Raw genomic sequence first — 27,469 nt, forward strand, 5'->3', positions numbered from 1 at the left:
TTGTGAATGCAGATTTTCATTAAAACCTATAATCTGAATAAATGTATGCTCATCTATAGAACTACTTAAATGTAAAGAGACAGTGCATATTTGATTAGCAAAATTCAGTGCTTAATTTAACATGAAGGCTGATTTGCAGTTGAAAGAATCTTAATTACTAATCAAACTGAATTAGCCTCTTTTCTGGAAAGCAATTAAAGGGAAAAAATACAAGGTAAGATTAAAAACAAGTCAGAACATATGTCACTAGCTTGTGTCAATCCACCTAGGTGCAGTTTAACATCTCAACATACTAGCAATTTGCCTTAATTTTTTAACAGAGAGAAAACAATTGCTTCATTTTTCAAAGGTGATTAAATGCACAAGATTCTCAGCAGATAGCCATATCTGCCTCAGCATATTTGTACTCCACAAGTGTTGGGAACAGAACCATATGGACTTCTTTAAGGTTTATGTTTCACGTTTGGTTTTGGTTATTCAAATAATGTGCATTACACCTGCATCAGTTCACAATAAGTTTATTTTATGTGAAGAAAAGCTTTGCCATTAATGAAAAATTTCAGTAGAAAACAGTACTCCTGCTTTCAATCTAGATTACTCAAAAGTAGAAGCTTGTATTAGTGAAAACTTCAGTAGAAACAAATCTGTAGGAAACATGTTCTTGGCACATGAAGTAAAAGCTTTAAACACATTAAGTTTGAATAAAGTATTTACCATGCAACCATGCTGGCAGAAAAGCCAGTTTGCAATGGCTGGTATTTGTCCCTCAAGACAATAACATGGAAGACACTTAAACCTGCTTACATAACGTTAATTGTATATAAATATGGTGTTGCCATAATTGACAGTCTTTATTCAGGCCAACCATTTAGTTTAGCAGTTCTAAATAAGTAATAGGCACTTTGCCTTTCTGATTTCCCCTTTCACCCATCAGCCAGTCTGAATCCATGCCAGGGATACTGTACACTGTTATTACCTAAAAAACAGAAACACATTATTATAACCTTTCCTTGCCTGGAAAAGAATTACAGTCTACCTTCATGTGATTTCCAAGGTCTTAGAACTGAGATTAACCAAGTTAAATAGAGCATTTAATATGAGCATCCATGGAACATAATCTAGTGCTCATAAAAATTATTTCACTGGTCCATGGAAATGAAGTAGATATAGAAGCATATTTTGAAGTCCCTTTTTTTCCTGATGAAATTCTATTCCTTACTGTTTCTTTTCTATTGTTTTTTATCTGTAAATCTTGTATATCACCGTCAGCTTTAACAGGCAATCTAAAAGAAAGTTTGTTGGATCTTCAAATACATGATAGAAAGACAGACAGTGTTGATGTGCTACATCTTAACAGAAAATCTTAGGCCACAGCTTCTAAGTCACTGTCTAGGCAAGACAAAAGTCAAATAGAAATATTTAAGTAATGCGCATTTAAAAAAAAAGAAGTCTGAAAACTTTTTTGTGGATGCTGTTCTTCAGGGTTAAGCTACAGTCACATTACTAGGTGGAACTCTGTTCCAGCACGCTGCTTCATTGTATACCTCTGCCTGCCTTGTATAGACTCTCCGACTTAAGAGTGCAATTGAATTAGAACAGGAATAAACACAGCACAACCACCGCCAACAGAATTGCATCTTGATTGTTTAGCAAATATTCTTGCAAGCTAAGATGGTGTAATATATGTTAACGATAGAATATTAGGGTATACAGGTACAGGACAATGCTGCAACAGTACTACTGAAGTTTAATAAAAAAATCAACTACACAGATTTCTTGATATAGCACATCTTAATTGGCTAGTCACAATCATTCTGATTTTACTTTTAAATGATCAAGGTAGATAGAAAACTCTTACCTCATCTGCAAGTAGTGATAATTCACTGCTGTTTGCAGCATCGTAATCATAGAGAACTCTAGCTTTCCTGCTGCCACTTGATGACTTCAGTTCACTGATGCCTGAAGTAACTATTGAGTTGCTTACTGAAGGCAATGAAGCAGAGGCTGAGGCCAAGACTGAGGGAGTAGAAACACTCTGCACAGAAGTTGAGGAAGACTGATTATTGTTAGAGAGGAAAGTAGATGGAAAGCTGTGGGAGAAAACAAAATGAAAAGATTTCTGAGTGAATCAGTTCTACATGGGGAGTTATACATGCCTCCATGCCTAAGCTAGCATTCTTGCTTTTATCAACTACAGAATAAACACCAGTAGACAGCAGTAATAGAATAGCACTGATATTTGTATAAACCTAAATTTAAGATACTTGTTCCTGACCAGTAATATAAATGAAACCAATATACTTTAAAAAAAATACTGCCACCTTAAAAAAACCTTGATAATTGCCTCATTAAAAAAAAGGCAAAACCAGGAAAGCACTATTGGTCAGTCTTAATTCAGACTGTATTTTAATAAACATTTCTTTTGACAGCTCTGCCAGTAAAAGTAGCCTCCACCTCCTCCTGCTCATTTCTCGATTACGTGGCTACACAGAAGATTGTGCTGTTGAACCAGGTCAGGGAAATATAATGCAGGTCAAAAACACAGCCTCCCTCTGAAAGAAGAAAAAACCCCACAACTATTTTTATAATCTAAATCAGTTTGTTGGTTCAGCTAACTGCATGCTGTGAAATAAAAATGTTTGTTACACTAAAGGTGAACTTATATCAACTTAAGCCCCTCTTTTCTAGGCTGCTGCTTGTTCTGTGCCAGCTGTAGTGCTTGCCAGACCCTTCCATGAAGTCAATTCAACTCATTAACCTGCCTGAAAAAAAAGAGGGTAAAAAAAAAAAAGTGTATAATCTTCTAAGTTAATGAGCTGAATCACAAGAAACTGATGAGAGCCAGAGCAGATACAAGGGAAAGGACAGAATAACGTGGCTGAAAAGCAGAAGGAGCAGAGAGGAGAGCAAAGAAGCAAGATATTTCAGGGCAGTGGGATAGGGGGAATGGGACAGCATGGTGGGCAATGATGAGCTGTGAGGTTGTTTCATGTCACACTGCCCTACATCCTGGGATGCAGTTCCATGGCGGACTAGATTTATTTATTTAGCAGTTGATGTAGCCATTCTTTGTCCCTTAGCTGTCTTCCTTTGTTCCAATGCTCATCTGATCTACCTTAAAAGCAGGTCAATGAATGTTTTGAAAAGCGGCAAAGCTGATGCAGTGAAAAAGGGTCAGCAAGTAGGAGTTACACTGAGTCAGGATGATGTGGAACTGTAGCTGCATTTCCTTCCATTCTTTTGGCCAGTCTACACATCAACTAGTCAGTCAATTCCCACATGTAACTTTCATCATCAGTCCTTCTACACAGATGCTTTTTCATTAACATCTGGGATGTGGACGTATTACACCCCCTCCCCCTTTATTTTTTGCCGACTCTTTTGACATAATGAAGATCTATTCATACTATGAACCTGTCAGAAAACACAGTCTCATCGCATCCCTTCTCACCTATGTTCCCCAGTTAAGTTCTTCTTGAAGATGCAGTTAAGTAGCAACTTTAACCACATAAATCAAGAACAGTATATTCCCACACCCATGTCTGCAGCATTATTGGTGCTCATATAATCATAAGAGGAGCTGGTTTAGGGAGTTAACATGGGTGAAAACTAAATCTATCAATATAGTGACTAATTTTTGGGTTGTGTGGCCATGAACATAGGTGGAATTAAGCCAGCTCAAATCTGTATCAGCTGCAGCAGTACTGCACACAAGTTTACAGTTTCACACTATACTTAATTTGGTAAATTTACACTGCCACCAAACAAGGTGGGTCCACTTCTCTACCCTTTTATTGCATGAATGTTCATTCTCTGTCGTTTGAGTCAGATCTAGCTATCTGTCGCTTTTGAGTTGGTTTAACAATCTGATCTAACAAAAATCATTGAGAAGATTGCTAACTTTCCATCAGAACAGCTTGTTAAACGTGTTCACCTTGCAGTCATACAATTATTATATCTGACTAAAGGCAAACAGCAGGAGTATATTGTGAAGGACAGAACTAGTTCCTTTACAGTTAGACTAAATTGCATATAAAGAATTGGGTAGACTTTGAGGAGACTGTTGTGAGTTTAGTTAGCAGTGTACTACCATCAAAAGGAGGAAGTCCCACTTCCCCCTCTGGCTTACCTTGACCTGATTTGATCATAAAGAGCTGGTTCAACTCACCAAGAAGAAACTGCAACTCCACCAAAAAAACGAATTTGTTTTCATTTGCCAGATTAGTTTTTTAAACCAGTTTACCACATTCCCTGAGCAAATCAAATGAGCAGAACAAAGGGAGGAAAAGCTAGACCCCCATTTTTATAGAGATAAACACATCATGAAGCACAGCTGAGTTATTACTTGATTAGTTGGCATTCAGAGGGACTTAATTTTAAATGACAATCAGCTGTTTCTCAATATTGCTAAATTACTGTTTAGTATACTGCTAAACCTGTTCTCTGTTAACACAATAATTACTTGTAAATCATTCTCCTCAGTTCAAAGGGTCACTGGTTTGTACAGCTAGTGGAATAGAAAGCCAAAGCTTTACAACCACTCTATCAATCAGTAAAGCATTAAGTCTCACTCTTTTTGCAAAACCATATGTAAGCATGTTACTGGAAAGCCTCAGCTATATAGAGGTTGTCTGGGATTTTTTTTTTTAACAGTTGAGTAGCAGGGGTTTCACAGCTTGTAGAGTAGGGGACTAGTAATGGTTAATTTGAAAAAAAACAATTATGCCAAAGCTTAGGCTTGGCTGCCAGGGAAGCTGAGAAAATTCAGAGCAAAAGCAGTTATCAGCAAGAAAAAAAAGCAGCCAGAGTACCAGGATATTTGAAATATATTTGTTCAGTTTATTCTGGGGAACTAAAAAAAAAAATAAAAGAAAGAAGAGACATTGCTTTTAACCTGGGAGGTTTGATTCTTTAAGAAGCCCCACAGGAGGGGGAGCCAGTAGAGGGATAAGCAGCTGATGCTGCCTTGAAGAGAAACATCCATAAAACCATGTCTGGTTTGGAACTGAGCACAAGTTTTCCCCCCATATTCCCTACAGCTGACTCTGGAGAGTACATCAGGAAAATCAGTGCTCAGCTTTGGAATTGGAATAGTATCAATGTAAACCAGGTTAGGGTTTATGCCCTAGATTCTGACCCATGTAAAACATATAATATGCATCTACTCTGAGAACCAGGTTTCTGTTTCAAGCCACAAATTATCCCACTTAGAAGTTGAACACCTTTATTTCACCAACAATCTCAAAACAAAAATAAGTCCCTCACAGCTGCTGGCTTTCATATGAGAATATGGCACAATGTCATTCCTAGATGTGTGAAAAGTACATGTGTAACTCAGCACTATATATCCCTTGTTAATCACAGAGCACTGGCAAATACAATCAAAACCTAGCTGAGCTGCCCAAGTTATTTATTTGGTACTACATCTGCCTACATGTAACTTAGGAAGAACACTACACATACCCTGCTCATCTGTTTATTTATGCACCATATGCTTATGAACTGAGGAACTCTTCCAAAGCAAGAAGCGCAACTCAAGACCCTGTCCCAGTGCTCTCTGTTACAGTTCAGTGGGACTTCCTTGCACAAGGAAGGAAAGATATGCCCAAAATTTAATACCGCTACTGTTTTAATCCACATAGGCAGAGAAACTTCATTTGGCTGTTTGATACATTTAGGATTTTGCAAAGCTTCCGTGCTTTTGGTCTTCTAGCAGTCATAGTAATTTTATCAAAAATGCTAATCAGATCATAGCCATATAAAGATACATCCTTCTGTTTTCCTAAAGGCGGTATTTTCTTTAAATATACTTTTTTTATACCTGGTAGCAGTTTACATACATTTTAAACAAAGACAGCTGTTCTGGGACATGCTATACATCCTAAAGCAAGAGATTTTAAAGAGGAATATGTTCTTCCTTAGGTTAAGGGTATTATGCTTAAAGCTTTCTGTTTGGTAAATATACTAGGATAAGAGTACAGATTTTTAAAACATCCTCTCAAAATAGTTGTGTAAATTAGGCATTAAGTGAAGTATATTTAAGAGGCACTTGCCCTTAATCCAGTAAACACTTATTTTCAAGCTTTTAATTCTACAACTTGCATTTATGTGCTACCACATTTTATAGTTGAATACTTCTTTCAATGGAATGTAACTTTAAAGATGTAGCTTTTTTAAAATCACAGTTTTAAAGTCTTTTTTACAAAGTCTTTAAAACTACCCATTCAAACAAACTGAGGAAAGGAAACAAAATGCCTCAGGAAGTTGCAAGTCAGGAAAAGGACAAGACTCAAGAATGCTTTTGTTTTTACTTCCTTGTCATGAAAAACATAAACAGATACTTTATAGAGACAGTTATTTAGAATAGACACTACAGTAAACTTCTAAGTACAGGCAATCCTTCAATGTATATGCTCACCTAAATAACATGGTCTGGTATAACCCTAAGAAAGGCTGATTTGTAAAGAAGAATTAGAATAGGGAAACTTTATGAAAAGTAATCATGTAGATCTCTTTACATCACCGCCAATCACAAAAAAAGGATTATGAGCACAAACTAATGTCAGACAGTTTCTTCTTTTACTTTAGAAATGCTAAACCCACAAAACAGTAAAACTAAGCAAACTTGCTCATTCCATTGTGAGTGCTTTGGATTACTGATTATAGATATTATGAAGTACATTTCTCCCTATATACAATATCAATGCTGGCAACTCACTTAACAGTGGAGAATGTAGTTTCACTTAAAATCAGGTAGTGCCCTGTAGCAAATTAAGAGGTAACAGGAATTTATGGGCAGTACAAAAACTTCTCCCACATTACGTAGTGGTTTTGTAGCATGAAGCATAAGACAACTAAATGATTACAAGTAAATCTCTAGAATTTTTTGTTTGTGCCACTAAACGAGGTTACCACGGGCTCACCTTCCTCAATTACAAAATACACAAAAACCTCAGTAAATCAACCCTCAAAAGGCATTAGTGCTGTGTGTAGGCTTAGGGAAGTAGTTGTACTGGAGTAGTTACATCTTAATTACGTGAGAACAGATGTATTTCCTTTCAGTCCAGCATGCCTGTGTTCACCACTGTTTTATCAGTGTAAATTTTCCTACTATTCATAAGCACTTCGAAAAAAAATGGTTTTTTTCTGAAGTTTTTACAGTGTTACTACCTTCCAAGTTGTTTCTGGAGATCCAACATATATTGGTAACATTGTGCATAATAGGTCATCTGAGCTTCAACAAAATCATTCAGACAGCGGAGATGATGTGCCTATAATACAGCAAAGAATTAAAGATTTTAGTCTGTAAAAGCACTGTGCTGCATTAGAAAGACTGGCCTAATCAGCTGCTAACGCCAATATTGGCAGATAGGGATTTATGCCACACAGGCATAGTGCCTGGATTTACCAGTTAAATGGAATAAAATGTCACACAAATCAACATATTTGAGCACAGAAAATAGGTGCTGTACATACAGCACAAGCATCATGCCATTTACCTATATTGTTTTCACAACAGAATAAACATTTTAGCACGTTTTTGTGGTTTCAACATTCAGTTGATCTGATGAATGGGAAGCTGAGTTTAAAGGATAAAAATGAAAGCTCCTGCATTCTCAAGGTTAACGGGAGACTAAAAATAAATTCAGTGGATACTAAAGTAGAATTCAAAAACTAAAAAAAAAAAAAAACCAACCCACAGTTTGATGCTTTAACGCACTGAAGTGAAACCTCATAGCCCAAAGTTCCCAAGTAGCTTACTGTAATTATTTTTAGAAAGTGCTCTGATTTTGACTTTCCCCCTCTATCCCTTTTGGGTACTCACATGTGTGCTGCTGATTCCTTCCAGCAGAAGTCTGGTAATCTCTGCTTGACGGTCAAATTCACTCTGAGTAATTCGTACTTCCTGTTCAGACTAAAATTAAGGACACACATTAGCTATTTGTACAATGCACTCTGTTACACCTTCCAACTGCAACAGTTCCATTTTATTGAGAGCTACTCATACAAATGCATTAATCACAAGCTTAGGCGTTTGAAACGTGCTTTTTCTTTGCAGATCTTTACTAGGCAAAAAGAGTAATTGCGTTTTGGGTTCAGAAATGTTGAGACCCTGCATACACAGCAAATAGCTTTATCATCAGACACCTACCACAGAGTCAATGCATGCAAAAGGAAGGCATTTTTCTGCCAGCAGTATTACCCCACCTCCCCCAGTAACAAACCAAGCGTTCATTGGCACAACAGTGTCTGCACCAGGGGTTCTGCCAGCATAGCAGTGGCAGCCAAGGACAATGCAATTTTTTTCCATACTTCAAGTTAATAGGACTCTGACCAAATAATTTAGGGTAAACCTCACATTATTTTTGTAATATAACTGCATGGCAATCATCCATACTTAAATCTTTGACAGCAGGTTTTAACAGGGTATTTCATAAATTAATGTCTCATACAGGCCGCCAAGCTACTACAACTATTTCTGGAACTTGTAATTGAGGTGTCTTTAAAAAGAAATAAATCCAAACTATTGCAAATGTTTTAACTTCAATTAGAGTAAAATTTCCATTAAAATTATTGTATTTAAGTCATATTTAAATAATTCCAATTATATTTATTCCTTGTTACATATTGTTATCAGCAATTTTTAAATGTTAACAATGTTACAGCGGTTTTAAAGGACTTCCATCTAGCACAAGCCAAAAATACTTTAGAGTATTTTTTTGGGGAAAAAAGGACACTACTCAAAACACACAAATACATAAAAATATGTGTTGTAATATCTAAGATTTACTGTTCCAAGACAGAATGTCCTCAGCCTGGAATCTGGATTACCTTACCTCAATGCTTATATACATTTAGTACCTTGTTTCTAAAAACAAACACAAAGGCAAAAATCTGCATTAAGTCAAAGATGCAGCAGTTACTGTTTTTAACAAAACAGAGTAAGGAAATAAATTTTCAGGAAATTTAATGGAGAGATACTGATAAAATATTGGTTTCAAAAGGATTTTACATTGTTTGCAAACATTCTGCTCTTGCATTCCACTAATGTTAATCAATACAAAAAGTCGCATGGAAGGATCTTAATCTCAGAAATGAGCACAGAAGAATGATGCAGTTACCCAAGAAATGTTTTTCATCTGAAGTCACTGCAGCTGGAAAAGCTTACACATTAATTATACAGTGAGGAAGCAGCTATAGAGTACTGTGTGTTTCTTACTGAAACTGAGATAGCTTTGTATGTATCAAGTTACAAACTAATTAGGTTTTCAAAGTTTGTTGAGGCAAGAATCTTTGCTTGGAGTTTTCCTATTAAATCTGTACTAATATCAGTGAAATCCATCTGGCAGTCCCCAAGAGAAATGTAAAAACAATCGGGGGGGGGGGGGGGGGGTAGCAGGAAGCAAATCTGATAGCCAAGAGGGGAAGAAAAGCTTTCCCTTCTGTATTAGCAACATCTTCATTTCCTTCAAAAAAACCAGCAAAATCATAGGGAAACCATTTATCTAGAGATAAATAGTCTAGTCTCTTGCTTCTCTGAAGTCAGCAGTTGCTAATGTGTTTCCTTCTTCCTGCTAGGTAAGTGAATACATGAGAATAGGAACATAAAAGAATGGGAAATATCCATCAGAATAATGCTATTTGTTTCAACAATATTTTAGCAAATCAACTACTTTCTATAAGAAAAGGCAAAGCACATAATGTGGTAACATGTATTAACCTAGCCAATACAGAGTGACTTTAAATACATTGCTTTACAAAAGCCTGATGTACTGGTTTTGTAGAGATTTACATAAACTGAATTACGGACTGATGCGTTTAAGCTGTTTTGCCCATCCCTATTTTCAGTACTGCTAGGTGAACAGTAGCAGGACAGTATCTATTCTACACCTTGTGGTAAAGGTGAAAAACAGCTGACTTTCGATCTGGGAAACTTATGGCCTGATCACCTTTGTTTCTGAATAGAATTAAGAACTCAAAATACAAGCCTAAACTTCCCAGTGACCCCCAGCTGCAGTCATATTTTGTTTTCAGAACAATTAGGCAGCCTCAGGAGGTATCTCCCATGAAGATCCCTCAAAATGGTATTTGCTTCTCAAGTTCAGACTATGAAAACAGTTTCTGAATATGAATATTCAGAAGTTCACAATCTTGCCAAATTTCACATAAGAATATACAGCCTCTCAGAAATACTGTGCAATCCTGTAGCTAAGGGATAACACTCAAATCATAAGAGCACAGGAAATAAAATCACCTTCCTAATGTTGTTAAGACATGCTATTAGTAAAACAGTGATAACGGATATAATCATGCTACTCAATATAGCTGGGCCTCCTTGACTCCTTTGTAGACAAAGAGAGGAGCTCCTCCTGATGCTCAAAACTAGCTTAACCTCAACGTGCTGAATGCATGCTAAAACCCTCTGCTCTTTCCATTGACTACACCAGAGACCTCAGAAGACTGCTAACAAAATCCATATGTTTATAAAGTAAGTAACATCAGTACCTACCCCATGTGTTTTATAGTACAGTATTTAATATCCTCTAATTCCACATTTCAGAAAGGAAGTTAAACTGAAGAAAGCTTGTCATTGACACCATGCAGATCTTTTGTTCTAACTCAAAAAAACCCTCTGATTGATCTAGAGATTACTGGACAGTCTGAAATCCTTGTTGGGAAGCTTCTTAGATCTAAATCGAAAACATCTATGAATCTCTTCCCCCAACTTTCAAGCACAGAAAAACAGATTGCCTTTAGAAACCTGGATGGATTACTGTTCCTTTGGCAGAATGTGTGTTGTAGTTTCTTCTCAATAATCTCTGCTTTTTGTATGCTTAATAAAAAAGTGAACCTTGAATTACATAATTTAATACAAGATTTAAAGCTTTTAGTCTCCTTTATGCTATGGTTAAGAACACTGTATTATTTCTTTTTCTCTTCGAGACACAATCTGTTAGATTTCACTATCCTTAAAGTTGCTTGTCGCCTCTAAAAAGCGAATAGCTTTATTCATAACTGTCTTAATAGTTTCAAGATTAGTTTTCGTTCAGGCAGTACTGCTCCCCTGCCATCTTTTTCCTAAAACAGTACCTAGTACTCCAGCAGACAGGTTTGCTGCTTCCAAATTGTTACTTTACTTAAAATAGTAAAATAATTCTCAAACTTTGGGATCAAAGTTGACCTAGCCCTCCTTTTACAGTTCAATCTCTGAACTCCTTCCCCCTAAACTCTCACCTTGTGCTCCACACATATACCCCCCTTTTTGCACCATAACTCACAGAAAGCTGGACCAGAAAAACCCTTCATTTATTTTCTCTCACAACTCCCAAGACTTCACCCAAAGCTCCATATCCCAGAGCTTCTAATAGCAACTCCCTACACCTCCCACAGCTCCCTGTCTAGCCCCCCTTTAAAAACCACATTTCAAATGCCCTGCCCTCCAGCTACCCTTACTTTCTATTGCTACCCTCAATTTTTATTTCCCCTCCTCCACAGAAAGCCCCTAAGAAATTCCTTTTAACTGTTAGCACAGCTTCTCACAGCCTGTTCCCAATACTGCTTTGTCAGAGCCAGTGAGCCTGAGAACAGCCCTTCTTGTGGCACAGGAGCAGCTATCGCTTAACACTCCATTAGCTCCACTAAGTTTGTCGCTGTGCAAGGGGTGGCATGACAAGAGAAGGCTGCAGCTCCCACCCCAAGGCTAATGCTAGATTTATGAGCCAACCTTCTGCCCAGGTGCAGTTTTCAGATGTGCCTACCTCCTAACTTCAGTTGCTTAAGATAAGCACAGCATTCTCTAGTGAGACTGGGGAGAAAGGTGAGGAACAAAAAAAAACCCTCCAAAACAGAGTTTTCTCCAAGTTTCTTGCATGCACTCCAGCATTGTAGTTACTGTTCCATGTTTTCGGTAAAAGTTGAAGATCAGTGTTTTTCAGGACAGTTTAGATTACTAGACCCTAACTTTTCTGAAAATTTTCAAATAAGCTCATTCTTAAGAGGTCATTTTTAACAGGATGCCATACCAGTAAATTTTGAGAGACAAGTCCTGTAGTTCTGTTCTGTTGTATCTTGTCACATGAGAATCATATGGTACTAAGTGACAGCCAGAAACAGCTTACTGTAAAACAAGCCCCAGACATTGTTTCGCCACTGGAGTTTGAAAGGCCCTAGAGGGAACCAGTGTATTCAGATATGATGTATCAGGCTGCCAGCATTAGACCGTAATCAACAACATGCAATATCCTTTATTACATTAGACCAGCACAAGTTATGGTTTCAGAATTCTGCAATTTCTAAATTGTTTACTTACTTTTGTCACTTCCTCAGCCCATATCTAGTCAGCATTAAGGCGGGCAGGGGGGAAATAAAAACATACAAACTTAGACTTTGGTGGTACTTCAATACAGGATGCAACCATACTTTGGCTTTTAACTACTTTCCTGTCCTCAGAACTTCACAGGGATTTGAGGAGTGCTATAAGTCAGTTGTCCAAAGCCCTTCATATACAGTGAAACTAAAATGAGTGTGGATAACACTTCATCTGTGAAATAAATTAGATACTGAAGAGTATATGACTTCTAGAACTTACATGTTACATGAATCTATTTAAAACAAGCTATTACAACATAAGACATAACTACTTAGAAAATGACATGAATCAGGCAAACTATTACCTTATGGAGGAATTTAAGTTACCTTAATATGTTAAAATACTGAAAAACTATGGAAAGCTATTCTCATTTTAACACCATGTTAAGTAAAGACTGAAACAGACAAATGGATGATTTCTCTTGCTAATTCCATTAGTGGTTTCCTATTTTTAAAGCATTTTTATTGAAACCTAAATTTAATTAGAAATGCTACAGAGGTATCTCAAACCGAATATTAAAGTAGTAGCAAGTAGTACAGCAAAAACATAGAACTGCAAGGAATTTACTCTAGAAGTGAATTACTTCAGCTTGCTGTTCCAATTCCCTGCGTAATGCAGTTCTCCTTTAACCTTCATTTTCTGCAGTTGTAAGAAGATGACACAATCAGGACTTTGGTAGGAAGAAATGTGCATAAAGGTTGCAGAAGCAAGTTGTAACAATTAAGTTTATTCACTCTTTTATCTGATCACGACTGAGAAATCTGGAACACTAATTGAGATAAGACGCATTATGCTGTGCAGATCCAAGACCCAAACCAGGACAGACTGAACAGCACAGTCAACGGTGTACATAATTAATTAACCCCTTCTTTTTCCACTTTCACAATTATGATACTAAAACCAGCTGCATTAGTGAGTCCTTGCAACAAGTTTAGGATATACTGTACTCTAAATTAAGCCATTAATTTATGTGGCATTATTCAGTTTCAGTTATTTGTAAAACATTGCTTGAAGGGAATAATTTCTACATATTCCTGGTTATTTCACATAATTCACTCCTACTCATATTAAAAAAATAGGAAAATGAAATAATTCCTTTCCCTCCAATGGGTGAAATTAATTTCAGAAGTGATAAAAAAAAAGTATCAACTTCTTTGCATCCTAAGTTTACATTTATAAACTCATGGAAATTAGAATATAATACTGTACACTTCAGATTATCAGAAATATTCTCATAAAAACAACATCTAATGCTGTACTGACATAAGTGTATTTAGTACACTATACCAATCCAGTTTGGAATGGAAAACATATGAAAAAAGACCAAATGAGCTGGATAGCAAGAGGAAACATTTGATAGGAAAATGAATGAACACAGGAGGCCAACAAACCTTTAGCCATTTTACATGCAGCAAGTTCAGCACGTAAGAGACATTTACCATAATGTTATTCTCTTCAGGCTGAGAGGTGTTTAGTTGCTTAAGTGCGTAGATAAAAGACAAAAGCAAGTTACAACACTGAATATAGCAGATGAACAGATTATTGGCACAAAGCACTGCAAGCTTAAGCTAAGCAAGACTGTGAACTGAATATAGATAAATAAAACTGTTTAGATTTCTATTTTAAATACTGATCTAAGCTACTCCAGTTGTACAGTAAGCATAGGAGAACATGATATCATCAAATATTAAATATTTTTATAACAACAGGAAAAAATAATCAAATGTAGATGTAATTTATAACTTTATCCTGTCAAAAAAGTAGTGAAACACAAAAGTTTGCATCATAACTCAATACACTTTGCTAACCTATCAGTTCAGCACTGTTTCTCAGATATCTTTCTTTGTAAATAAGCGAGCCAGCAGAAGATGCACCATTTGCATCACACCTACATCCAGGTGAGTCCTCATTTCTATACTGCAGAGGATAAAGTAGAGATGCGATTTTTTTACTTCTCTGGGAATTCTACAATCCAATACTTCTTAAACATGCACCCTGCTGTTAAAATGTAATTAAAAATGGAGTGTTGTCAAGGTAGCAAAGTAAAAGGCCTAGAGTTTCAGGCTCTACCAGCAGAAAATTATTTGTGAATAAAACTGTGAATTACTTTCTATATGAATATTTAAGACGGGTCAAGTAGTAGCAGCAGCAACTGGCAATAATTTTGTCCAAGCACCAAGCTCTGGATGATTACACTGTTGATGAAACTAAAATTCAAATATAGAGCCTTTCTTTTAATACTAAGCTCAAGGGGAACAATTTCCTTACGGTCTTTCTATTGCTTTAGAAAGTAAGGTATATACCTGCTCCCATGCCACAAGGAAGTTAATAACCAAAACACTTTTTTTTTTTTTCCAAACTTAACTCTGAAGAAATCCAAGCAAAGGAATAGTTTCCTATCCATTGCTTCCAAATTCCGCTACTAGCTGACTAAACTCCTGCTCTGCTCTCTATTTTTAGTCTTATAAATTAAGAAAGCTTGACAAGTAGAGAAGTAACTTTTTTGCATAAAATTTACATAATATAAGGAGAAATGCATGCATGGACTTAAGAAATAAAGACAATTTAAAAACACAGGGACTGCGTGCATGACATGGAAGATTGAGACACAGAAGCAGAACTGTAAGGTAGAGATTGCGTTGTTTTTTTAAAAGGATCACCGTCCCAAAGATGTGAGGTACTTCATCTACGAAGCTCACTCTCAGAGACCTTTCTAAGATCTTTCAGGACAGCGATCCATTCGGAAAAGCCAGCAAAATCTGGCAGTCCTGCTTCTGCCTTTTCATCATGTACATGGTCCCTGTGTATTTAAATCGCCTGTATTCCTTCAGCATCTGTGTGCGTGACCCCTACTGCATTAAGCGTTATGGGAAAAAATTCACTTCACTGTCCATCATTAACTGCTACACTTTTAGGAATGCAGTCAAAAGATAGCTATGAAAATACTATAAGCATACCCTGCTGAAATTGCATACATTCAATTATCTATTCCTCCATTTAGAGGCATTTTAAAAGTTTAAAAAACAAAAGCTTTTTAGTTTATAGTAATTTTAATCTCCTTGAACAAGCATTTCTTGAGGGAATAAGAATGGTTAAGAAATGTGAGTTTGAGAGTCTCACCCTGTTAGGTGGTATGAAGTAGTAAAGTATACAGAAAGAGTAAACTACAAATATTTTTGATATCAAGAAGTTAAATCTAGCTAGGTTGATCAGTTGGAAGTAATTATACATATGCTTCAACACTTATAGAGATTCAAATGCCAAAACTTGATCTCTGAATGATTTGTATTTACAACCATCTTGGCAGATTGCAGCAAGTCATTTTTGGAAGTATAGGCTCATCTAGTATAGAACAAGGGGAGAATATTTAGTTGGGTCAAGTAAGTTCAACTTGATGGAATATCTAAAAATAGAAGACTAACACCTTGATCAGCAATTCACTTTCATTTCCTTGTGTTCCACTGAGGCATTTCTTACAAAAGTATCCAGAAAAATAGTGAGGGTAAGAAGCTAGGACTGGAAACATAAGCAAGTAGTTGAGTTTATAAATCTCTATCAATAGGTTTGAAAATTATGGACAAATTAAAAAAAAAAAAAAATCTACTTACTGCAGCTCGAGCTTCTGCAACTTTTGCCTTCTTCAATCTGGTTTTTGCTGCATCCAAATCTAGTCTTTTATTTTGTAATAGTTTACGTTCTTTCTGAAAGCGAGTTAGGTTAATTTGTGAGAATAGGTACATGTACTTAAAAGCAAAAGCCTGTTTACTTGGAAATTTTTTTTAATGAAGTATACAAAAACGTTCTTCAGTTGAACAGAGAGGCAGAATTAGATCCTAATTATTTTCAAGATATACTCAAGATACATATTTTTAATAGAACAATAGTTACAAAAAGCAAGTTTTCAGAATTATTTTGATTTTACCTGCTCAAAAGGAAGGAAAATACACCAAAGGCACAAATTCTACCTGACTTTTTCTACATTAGTTTGAGGAAAGCAATAATGCTCAATTATCTACTAATTCATTTTGAATATCTACAGTTACACTTGTGAAATGCTGAAGAATGCACAATTCAACTTACAGTAATAGTTTTGTAGTCTCCTTCAATAAAGTTTCTTAGGGGAGTGAGAAAGTTTATAGCAGAAGTTTGAATCAGTTCTCTGTCTGCTGTCCCAATTCGCTTTTGCGTTTCTCCACATTTAATGAGTGCATTTCCTGCAAAGGAAAAAAAAACGTTCGTTTCATAGTGATTCAGGCAGGTGGTTAACCGAACAAGTTTCTACAGGCAGGAAAGCTTAGGCCAGCAGTTTGAAAGATAATCCAATGCCATCACAAGGGCTTTCAAAAGAAATCGGAATCAGCTACAAAAAAAAACCCCAAACCACAAACAACAAAAAAACCAAACAACACACACACCCACCCCCAAAAAACCAACCATGCAAAACAAACTAACCCACACACCAAATCAAACAATTTTTATTAACAACAGTCATCAGTCACGGCAAGATTTCAATGAGAACAGATACAGCATTGTAGAAGTGGCACTAACTATGGCAACTCCATTGCTAACACCTATTTTAGAACTGGATATCATACCTACTTACTTTAATCCAACAACCTCCTCCCCTTATACCACATTTTTGTTTAAGTCAGGAGTAGGTGGTAGCAAGGAAAAAGCTCACTTAACCACTGGAAAATAATGTGCTTTTCCCCACCCACATCAATTCCAACTTCTAAATAGGCATTTGTACATTAACTGAACAATACTTTGAAATTTGGTTGCGAGTTAGGTATTGAAACTGAAGTTAGTGTATCAAAAATAGTTACTATGTTTCAGACTGACATGACTGAATTAGGAAAGACACTACATGAAAGCTAACAGTGTATCTATCTTTATGCTAATAGTTTATGTTACTTGCCTGAATTCTAGAAATGCTGCAAGTTAAGGGACAATGTGCCTGTAAGTACAACTTTATTTGATGTTAAAAAGAAAGTCTTGAGGCTGATGATCAGAAGGAAGGCCACAGATAACAGCATAAAACCATGTGGAATTAAGAGGAACAAAGCCTGCCATTATTGATTTTGTATCCATAAGTCTTCTACAAAACATTAACTTTTTCTTTTTAAAATGCACTTTCCTTCTTTTGAAAAGGAACCCCATTATTTCCAGATATAAAGAACTCATTCTTCCCAGAACAGAAGTTTTCCCTCCTGCTGCAATTTTGAGGAAAGCAACTAAAGAGAGCTAACCATCAGCCTTTGACTGCAAACTGTATTATATATACAGACACCTATGCATTTCAGTTGGTTAAGTTAAATTAACAGCTAAACCTGTTATCAGCAACTTCAAGAATTGTAAAGAACACTAGAATTAGACTTTATAATTAATGCCAGTGTAAAAACATTAGATATAACACCCCCAACCCTCCTACCATAAGTATATAAATTTGCTGGAGAAGAAAATTTAGATTATGTTCTACACTCTCATCTTTAGCAAAGTATTATATATTAAGAAAAACAGGAATACTGTAAAGTTAGAGAGGCCTCTTACTAAATAAGTTAATTTTGGATAATATTTTCACTCCACACCACAAACAAAATGCATAAATGCTGTCAGATGTGCAAATGTGTTCCTTTAATGAGGAAACTAAATCCCAAAATTATTTGTTCTGGTAAGAAAATTATACATCCACAAAGACAGTTACCATTCCAACAGCAGGTTCTATTTCTAGATTTGGCTAGAAACCTCATCGTTGATCTCCTAATGCTCAAATTTATACAGCAAGTCATCTCAAACTGATACAAAAGTCATTGAATTGTTTTATTTAGAAGAAGACAAGAAGTATCATTTTATATTGTTAAGAAAAAACCTAGATCTGTGCATTATTCCCCCCTTCATTTCTGAAACACAAGACGTTTTTTGCTTCTACTTACCATAGGCTGTTCCTGGGCCAAATTCATTTCCAGCATCAATCATATACTGGCCTAGTAACTCTGGATTATTCATGCGACTCGGTGCTTTGCGGTCCAGCTTCTCATAGACAAATTCTTCTATTCTGGCATCTAAAAAAATGCTTGTTTGAAATAATTACTGTCACTCAAAACACAAGTTAGAAATAGAAACAAAAAAAAAGAAAAAGAAAAAAGAATTCCAAAATCCGGACATTAAACTCAACATTAAGTGAACAATGTTAAGCTGAAGATACTGTTCTTGGAAACTGACTGTATTCCATGTTTATCATGCTATGTTCAAGTGTTTCTTAGAGCCATCTGTGAAAGCGAAAAATTATACTTTTCCTCTCCCTCCTATCAGCATATTTATACAGTTTTTCAAAATCTTGTCCAGAAGTCTTCATTGTAAGAGCATAATAGAACACTTCTCCTTAACAAAACCAAACAGCTGCTTTTTTTTTCCCCCCCTTCCAGGAAAAAACTGTGAAAATTGTTCACTAGAATTAGCAGCGTAGGAATTAAGTTCAACAACTACTGTAGGTTCCCTGTTAAGATATTCTGAAAGTTTGGTAGCCCCAGAAAATAGATCCTCTCTTTCCCACTCCCCCTTTGCAGCTTCCTTGAAATGCTGCAAAACATGTTTCATTTCGCATTCCCATCTTTCCTTAGTTTGAGCAACAAAATTATCAAAAAAACTTGTCATGACTATATGATCATTAATATCTATCTATCATAATATTAAGCCACAGTATGCTGCTTAGGTGAAAAAGCCTCACAGTCAAACAGGGACACTGTTAATTATAACAGCAAACTCCTTAAATACAACACCTGATTTCTCTGACCAATTGTTCTGGCTTTATAACAAGCTCACTTTATTTGTGCAGTCAGTGTGAACTAATTTCAGCCTGCAATAGTACAGACAACCACAAAGAAGCTCTCCAATGAACAAGCCTACCACTTTGATGCAACCAAAAATAATACTGTTAATTAGACAACTTTCATCAGCATTGGATTAAATAACTACTCTCTCAAGAAGGTCACAAAAATTAACCTGACACAGACCAACACGGGTACCAGTGCATTCCCTGGCACCAAGGGTGAACCAAAAATGATCGAATTCATTGTTTTTTCTTTACTCTATCCATAAGAACTGAACTGAAAAGTAATCTAAAATGATTGGACTATTACATGGGTCTGACCTAAGGGTACAATTAAAAATGTGATCAAAAGTCATTTTACCTCCCCCGGACAGGGTCGCTCCATTAACAACCAAAAGAAGCTCTCTACAGCATGTGATAGTCCTCCCAAGCAGGCTGCCAAACAGCTGAAGTTACATTCACAGACGAAGACCACTGCTTAACGCTGAGTATTTTTAGCCATTAGAAAATTGAGTGGTCAGCATAACTGAGATACGACTATATATTATCCTTCTACTGAATCTTCCTCATGCAGTTCTACCAGCCCACAGTTAGTTATTCAATATTCTACAATTACAAGTTTCTGAAAAAGTCAATACATATTGCAAATACTGAATTAAATGAACAAGACGACTATTTCCTCTGGCCTAGACAAAAGTAGAAATTTGAGCTGGAATATTCTGTAAGTTCTACTGCATCATTCCCACAGGATTAGTGGGTTTGGGTTTTATGTTTGTTTTTTAAATACTGCTTTCATGCAACTAAAGGATGCAACAGACTTCCAAAATAATACTTTAAATATGAGCATTATAAATAATTTATCTATTTGGCATTAGAGAAGTGCTATCAGTGTATGATTTACCTGTACTAATAAATCCTAACTCAGTATGTCGCTACAAGAATATTTATGTTTTCAGTGCAGAGGTATTAGCCGTATTACAATTTTATCATTTGAACAAAATTAAAGGAGGTTTAGATTTTTTTTGGTAGTTGTAGTTTGCCCAGTGGCTAGTGACCAGGTCTTGACTTGAAATCTAGATCTATACACTAAGCAAATACCTATAGTTGCCAACTCTAGTACAACTGCCACAAATGGCGCAGATAATTGTAGGATGTGAGTCTGAAACTGATATCTTCAACATTACGACTCGTAGCAGCAATTGCAGAAACAAAATACCAGAAAACTACATTTCTTCTATCTATGTTTTTTCTGTTATTGTTACAGTAAGAGATTCACCAGCGATGAAAGCATATTTGAAACTTTATTGTATTGCCTACGTACAGTGTATAAAATGCTGGCAAATGATAAAGACTCAGCATCTGGAGAAAATAATTCTTTAGTAAAGGAATTGTTGAAGATAGGCATTTCAGTTCATCTTGCCTGCTTCAAGGTGAATTGTATTGCGCAGACAGTTTGAAGTAATGAAACAGTAATGAAATTTCTTGAGCCACTGCCATCTACTCCATGAAGAACTTCAGAGTTCTTAGAGCTACCTAAGATTCCTGGAATTAGAGTGGGAAATTCAATTAAACAGGAAACAACTCAAAAACCAGTCAACCTGAGACTGACCAGAGTATGGAACCAATGCTATAGTTTAAAGAGCTCTGTCTAAAGCTTTTTGCATTTGAAGCGTTAAAGAAGCACCAGCAACTGGTACAGTGTCTCCGATTCCGAGTAGCTCTCCAAAATGTGCTTTCCCTAACTCCAGCCTTCAAATTTTAAAACTGCTAAACAACACATTCATAACTTACGCAATACCTATTGCAGTAAACATTTACATTGGCAAATCTATTAATTCAGAAGTTGCAAACAAAGCTTGAAGGGCTCCTTACTTGGATTTGGCTGCAATAATACTTCTGTTTGTTTCATTATTTTTTCTGTCCACAATTTAGTGCATTCTGCTTTGCTGAGAAGGTTCTCCAGATGAGCATCCAGTTCAGTCTTCTCTGCTTGACCAAGCTTTTCTTCCGTGAACTATGAGTTAGTCAGACAGGTTGAAAATACTCAGTTAGTTCACATAAATCATTTCCCAGAACAAGTTTAAGGCACTAACTATTAACTCATATTAGTTGCAGATCATGTTTTCAAAGATATAACTGTTACCCAGTCATCAATAAAAATCTAAGGATAAATTTGAAAGTTGTTAAGTTCAACAACACACCCTTACTATCAGGAAAAAAAGAGGTGGGAGGGTGTTAATCAGAGCAAGACAAGGAAGGTAATTTACAACATTATGAAGAAATCCTCTGCTCTACTTGGTACTGAGAGTTCTCACTTGAAGCATTTTGTCCAGTTTTGCATAGTGCTCCTTGAGACGTGAGCCAAAAGGAAAGAGAGTCCAGCGGTAACAAAGGCAATTAAAAGATTACTTCAATCTTGTATATTCTGTAATTAAGTTCGTCCCTTCTCCCACAGTAAAACCTGGAGACACAACAGATTCTCACTGCAGCTACCTTTAACGTGTTTAAAAAAAAAAAAGTTGTCCTGCTCACAGCAAACAGGACAAAAAGTAGTGAATTTAAACTTCAGCACAAAGATTTAAATTGGAATTAGACATTAGAGAAAGCTTTTAAAGACAAGGGTTAAAAGCTAAAATAGACTTCCCTGGGAAGCTGCAGAATATATACCTTTGGGGACAGGGAGTGTTTTGCTTTTTAGAATAGGACAAATCAATGTTTGATGAACTATTTAGATATAACTGATCCTGTTATGCCTTACAGAAACAGTAAGATGACCTCTGCTGTTCTCTTCCAAGATGTGTTTTCAGTGACGGTGAAATACAATGTAACTCCATTTAGCTAAATAAATCCAGCAGACAATTCATTTCACTTGATATTAAATTCATGCCAACTCTTACTAATCCACAAGCAGTTTGTACTTCAATCCCAGTTCTCTGGGACAGGAGGAAACCACACGTTTCACATCAGGGAACCAAGCAAAACCGGAACTGAGGGTTTTGCCAGCCTCTCTTCAGAGCAGTAGTTCCTCATGACAATGATGATCTCATCACTTGACAGCCTGCTGAAAGTCAGGCATTTTCAGAAGAACCTGGCTTACAATTAAATCCCTAACAAGCTTACCAATTAAGAACATAGTAGGACTGGAGCATTTTTAACTGTCAAACTCCATTCTTAACAAGTTCTTTGGTAGGATATTTAAACTTGCAGTAAGAAACAAGAACACAACACAAGTAAATTATATTGTCCAAGTTGGTTTTAATTTCCACCACATGTAGAATAAAAACAACTTTGATAGCATGCACATCTAAAGTCTAGATAAATGCTGTGGCATTTGCAGTTCTACATAAAAGCAAACTGCCATTGTGAGAAAGTTCATTTGCAGTACAGAGAAGAATGTTTAAAAGGCTCTTTAAAAAGACGTTAGGTACTGTAAGTTGTTCTCAGAAACTTTGTACAGATTCATCATAATACAATACTAATAGTTTTGAAATTATTTTTTACTAGTTACAGAGAAGAGTATTCATATATAAAACGGGCTTTCCTATCAATGTGAAGATTGCTTGGTGAAGACCGCAATATTAGATTTCACATATACACTTAGAGGAAAAACTTAATTTTCGCGATACTGAGCAGTGTGGTAAAGAGTAGTTTGACAGTATGGTTTCCAGCATCAATGTAATGCGACAATGCTACCACTGATTTCCCATCTCTGTTACCCTGAAATCTGAATTTGAACTTGTCTTTCTGTTTTATGTCCTTTTTCAGACATTACTCCATCCCTTAAGGATAAGAACAACATAAGGAAGGTGGTGCTATGAATCAAGAATTTTTCTTCTGCTTAGAAAAACTGTTCCAAGATAGGCAGATACTAATGGTTTTCTACTTTGATTAGAGCTCTAAAAGTTTTGTTTTCCTTTTTATTAAAGCTTAAAACATGTCATACAGAGATACTTAATGTAAGCACTTGCTGGAACAAATCATATCAGTAAGCCACCTAATCCATCCATCTATCTTTATTAAATTCTAAATATATAAACAAGTTGCCTGAATGCGACCAGCTCACACAGAAGGAAATTGTACTGTTTTGTATACAAGTGGGTTATCACAGCCCAATCGACCTTTCAAGTCTACACTGCAAAATTATTAGAAGGAGAAATTACATTAAGATAAGCTTCTAACTTCAAGTAGAAGTCATGAACAATAGAAGTGTTTCTGCTACCAAAGAGTAAAAGCCCAGCTCATTCCCGACCACTACGCAGGGTAGCTTGTCGGTTACAGAGCCTGGCAAGAGGAAGGACTCACATTCCTATTACTACACTCTGGCATTATTTATTTCACCTCAAACACCACTAAATATAACCATTTGCTACTTTGTTCCACAAATTGCAACTATGGCAAGACTGACTGAGAACAACTCCTTCAAAGCATTTTCTGCCTGCCAAAAGGAAGGGTAGGCTTTGGATGAAGATGGCCCGTAGGCTTGATTTTTCTGTAGGTTACTAGGTAGAATATGGCAGTCTGAACACAGTATAATCTCATCCACAAAAAGAACAGGTTTCCTGGAACATGAATATCAGGTGGTTTTGGGTAAAACAGCCGCAATCCCCTTGTAACAGAGAAGTCTGATAAGCCTGTGAAACACTAACAAGATGTTCACTATCTTGTAAAACAGCTGAAGCAGAGTTGAAATGGAAATTTTAAGCGGTTTTCCTACACACCATTTCATGCTGCTGAACTGTTTCATAGGGTTTGGTGGGGTTTTTAGTTTCTAATATCCCAAAGCAATTTGTGTTAGGTCATACCACATCATCCAATGATGCCTAAACGTAAGAGTTTAACTCAATATACAGAACTGTGTATTTTACTGGAGGACACAAAATCTACACCCAGATGATATTAAAAAAAATCCACAAAATTATTACCCCTTAATATTATCTGTAGGCCTTACACAGTAACTTAAAAAAACAAAACAGGGGAAGCAACAGTAGCACACAGAACATGAGTTACTCAGATTATAAGAACATGTTAGGGATTTGCTCCTCTCCTTCAATGGCTTCATAAAACTCCTCAGTTTAGGGGAAAGTGGCAGCTGGTAAAGCTAAATTATTACTTTCACATTTCCACTAAATTTTAGTTTAGATTCAGCAGATAACTGATGTAGCTATTCAGATGTAAACCAACAATGCAGACAGAGCATACTGGAGTAAACCACAGTTCACACCACCTTTAAACCATGACACAGTGCAGAAACCTACATTAGATTTAGTGCAATAAGCTGATTTACATGTAAAATGTCAAGATAAAAGAGACGAAATCACAAGGTCCTACCACAGGATCTTACAATGAAGGGTGAACCACATCTCCCTTTTTTCCTTGTCCAGTAAGAAAAGGGAAAGGGGTGGGGGCTGGAAAGGAAAAGGTGGTCTGGGAAACATGTAGACCTGGAAATAGCTGGGGAAGGGAAGGACCTCCATCACAAAGAGAAGCCAAAACGACTGCTTTAAGTTCATTTAAATTTGAACAACTACGTTTTCTGACGAGTTTGCACTTTCAGAGCTCTGCTGTGCTGCTGATCATTGGTTCTGCTTGAATATTGAGATTTAGGGCAATACATCAGACCGATCAGACCAGACAACAACTTCAATCACGTTCCAAACCTGACTGTGACCCAGTGAGAACTCATGAGAAACCGAAGTGGATTACTATGCACTGCTTGGATGTCCACCTCCCGACAGGAAATCTGTTCAGATTTGATTATATAAAGAAAGGGGATTTACGGCTCAAAACAACAGCTAAGGAACAAAAGCCAATTATAGTGCCCTTAGCATGAAGAAAGGGGAAGACCGATTCAGAAACAACGGGCTATCAAACAAGCTTAAAAACGATACTAAAGCTCAAATAAAACCAAAAGGCCTACGCAGACTGTCACTGTCACGTGTCACATCAGAGCTCGAATTCTACCGGTCAGGCAGCGGGATACATTTTTCGCAGTCAGTAAAAACATCAGGTTGTGTCAGGCGAGACACACCTTTGTCCTTTCCACAGCAGCTGATGCCTGCTTAACTCGTGCCCCCCCGCCAGGCGCCTTCTCCCCTCTTTGCCTGTCCTGACCTTGGGTTGCCTCAGCCTCCCCCTGCCAGCCCCCCGAGGCCAGCTGTTCTGCAACCAGCCTGGACGAAATCCCCAGTCCTGCCAAGCCCAGGGCTAGCAGGGGACCCGCGGGGGCAGGACCCGGCTTGGGAAGGAGGCACCTCACAGCAGCACATCGCTGCCAGGCCAGGCCAGAGGTCTGGGCTCACCCCTCGCCAGCGCGGCCGGGCCTGGCGCTCCCTCAGAGCTGGAAGCCCGCGGCGGCGGGCCCAGCCACCAGCTCGGCCCCTCCCGGCCACCGCTCCCCCGGCCCGGGGCGGAGCCAAGCTCCCCAGCCAACGCCCCGCGCCGGGCCCGGCGGCGGCAGCCCCGCGGAGCCAGCCCGCCGCCTCGCCCACCTCCCGCAGCTGGGGCCGCGGCGGCGAAGCCCAGTCCCGGCAAGGCCCCCGCAGAGGCAGGCGGGCGGGCGGGCGACCGGGGCGTACCTGCACGGCGCGGCTCAGGAAGGTGCCCGCGTCGGCCGCCAGCTTCTTCACATTGAAGTCCATGATGTTCATCTTCGGCGGGGGAGGGGGCGCTGACTCAGACCCGGCACCCGCGGCGGCGGCGGCAGCGGCCGCTCCGGCCCGTCCCTGTGGGGAGCCGCCCGGGGGGCGGTGCCAGGCCCGGCCCGGCGCCGCAGCAGATTGGCCGCTGCGGCGGCGTCAGCCGCAGAGCCCGGATCGGCCGGCGAAGCGCCGCCGACGCGCGGCCCGGCCCCGCCCCGCCTCACGCCGCTGTGAGGGGGCGGTGGGCGGGTCCCACCGCGGGGAGGGGCCGCCCCTCGGGGCCCCGGCACGCGTCCCCGCCTGGGGGGGCCCCGGCCGTTACCCGCGCGCTCCGGGGCCTGCTGCGGCTCCGGAGGGAGTCTCGGCCCGCCCGCCAGTCGTGGGGGGAGGGCGGCTCCCCGGAGCCGGTCGCGGCCTTTGCCGTAAAGACCAGCTAGCGAGGCGGGCGGAAAAGGCAGAGTTCCCTTGTGCGGGCCCCCATGGCTCGCCCGGGGCGCGTTTGTCCGCGACCCTACGCGTGGAAACCCACCGCCCGGAGGACTGCGGCCCGGCCGGTCCCGGCGGGGCTGGCACCCTCGGACCCGGCCCTGAGAGGGCAGGGTCCCCCCGCCCCCATTTCTTGAGTCCAGAGTTTTGTAAGTCAAGTCTTGTCTTCATGGAAAATATTTTTCGGATAGACCATGGAAATGTAAGCTGGGAAAGAATTTTTAAGAAGTCGTTCAGAAAAAGGCTGTTTGTTAAAAGAGCTTGTTCAGATAAATGTGTACCGAGACACAACTATAGAATAGCACAAAAACATCACAAAGGGAGCAGTTCAAAATATAGTAGCATAACTTAATGCCAGCAATCAAGCAAATTAGAAGAAGAAAATAGTCTCTCATTTTAATAATTTCCATTATTTTAACGCCTCTCATCATGGTTTTCGAATGCCCAAGAAGAGAGGACCTTTGACGTGGGCTAGCAATTAGAAAACAGATTTACAATGTGGTGTCATTGGCAACAAACTAATGTTCCCAGCTTGAAAATTATCCTGGTCATTCAGTTAAGTAATTTACTCATAATCTAAATAGTAAGTAATGTTTGGCTGAATTTGATAAAGTCAGAGGAAATCCTAGGGCACTATGACAAGAAGTGAATTCCAGAGAAAGGAAATAACTGTAACAATCAATGCAACCTTGCTTACATGCTGGTCAGATTCTGGGAATTAAAACCAAAACAAAACCCAGGCTGTGTAAAGTTCCCATTGTACCTTTAGTACTGATAAGGAGAGGGCCTGAAAGCTATTGTGCATATGTGTTTTCTTTGCTTGAATACATTTTACCTTTTTCAGCTTTCATTGTCTCACTTATACATGGGTGTAAGTGTTTATATATAAAAACTATATAGCAAGTTTGTTTCCATCTCTTAAAATGAGTTTTACTAGCTTGTGAAGGTCTCGTGTCTCTCTTGTAATGCTCAGCACTGCATGGTCATATAAGAGCTGATTACGATGTCTTGTGGTATCAGTGTAGGATATATGAAAAGACAGCAACATCAATGAGTTTAAATTTGGACACACAGATGCAGTTATTCATTCCATAGCTTTCTTTGGTGCTAAGCATCAGCAGTTTCCATTGATGGAGTTCCACAAAA

The 27,469-nt window shown here is 38.2% G+C and overlaps 1 protein-coding gene across 6 annotated transcripts; it reads right to left on the reverse strand.

The window, feature by feature from the left end:
- Positions 1-502: 502 nt before the first annotated feature.
- Positions 503-25,897, reverse strand: SH3GLB1 (SH3 domain containing GRB2 like, endophilin B1). 6 transcript variants are annotated; one of them, XM_059821721.1, is made up of 11 exons: positions 25,775-25,897; positions 21,072-21,213; positions 18,304-18,432; positions 16,451-16,584; positions 15,979-16,071; positions 13,810-13,848; positions 12,311-12,334; positions 7,826-7,915; positions 7,171-7,271; positions 1,859-2,090; positions 503-976 (listed from the first exon to the last, which is right to left on the reverse strand). In XM_059821721.1, exons 1-11 carry the CDS (start codon positions 25,844-25,846, stop codon positions 869-871), a joined length of 1,164 nt encoding a protein of 387 aa, XP_059677704.1. In that variant the 5' UTR covers positions 25,847-25,897; the 3' UTR covers positions 503-868. The 6 variants fall into 6 exon arrangements, with proteins under 6 accessions (XP_059677704.1, XP_059677702.1, XP_059677707.1 ...); XM_059821719.1 differs by having other exon boundaries at positions 13,762-13,848; XM_059821724.1 differs by lacking the exon at positions 13,810-13,848.
- Positions 25,898-27,469: the final 1,572 nt, after the last annotated feature.

The sequence above is a fragment of the Gavia stellata genome, chromosome 10 (assembly GCF_030936135.1).
Source record: "Gavia stellata isolate bGavSte3 chromosome 10, bGavSte3.hap2, whole genome shotgun sequence".
Classification (NCBI taxonomy): domain Eukaryota; kingdom Metazoa; phylum Chordata; class Aves; order Gaviiformes; family Gaviidae; genus Gavia; species Gavia stellata.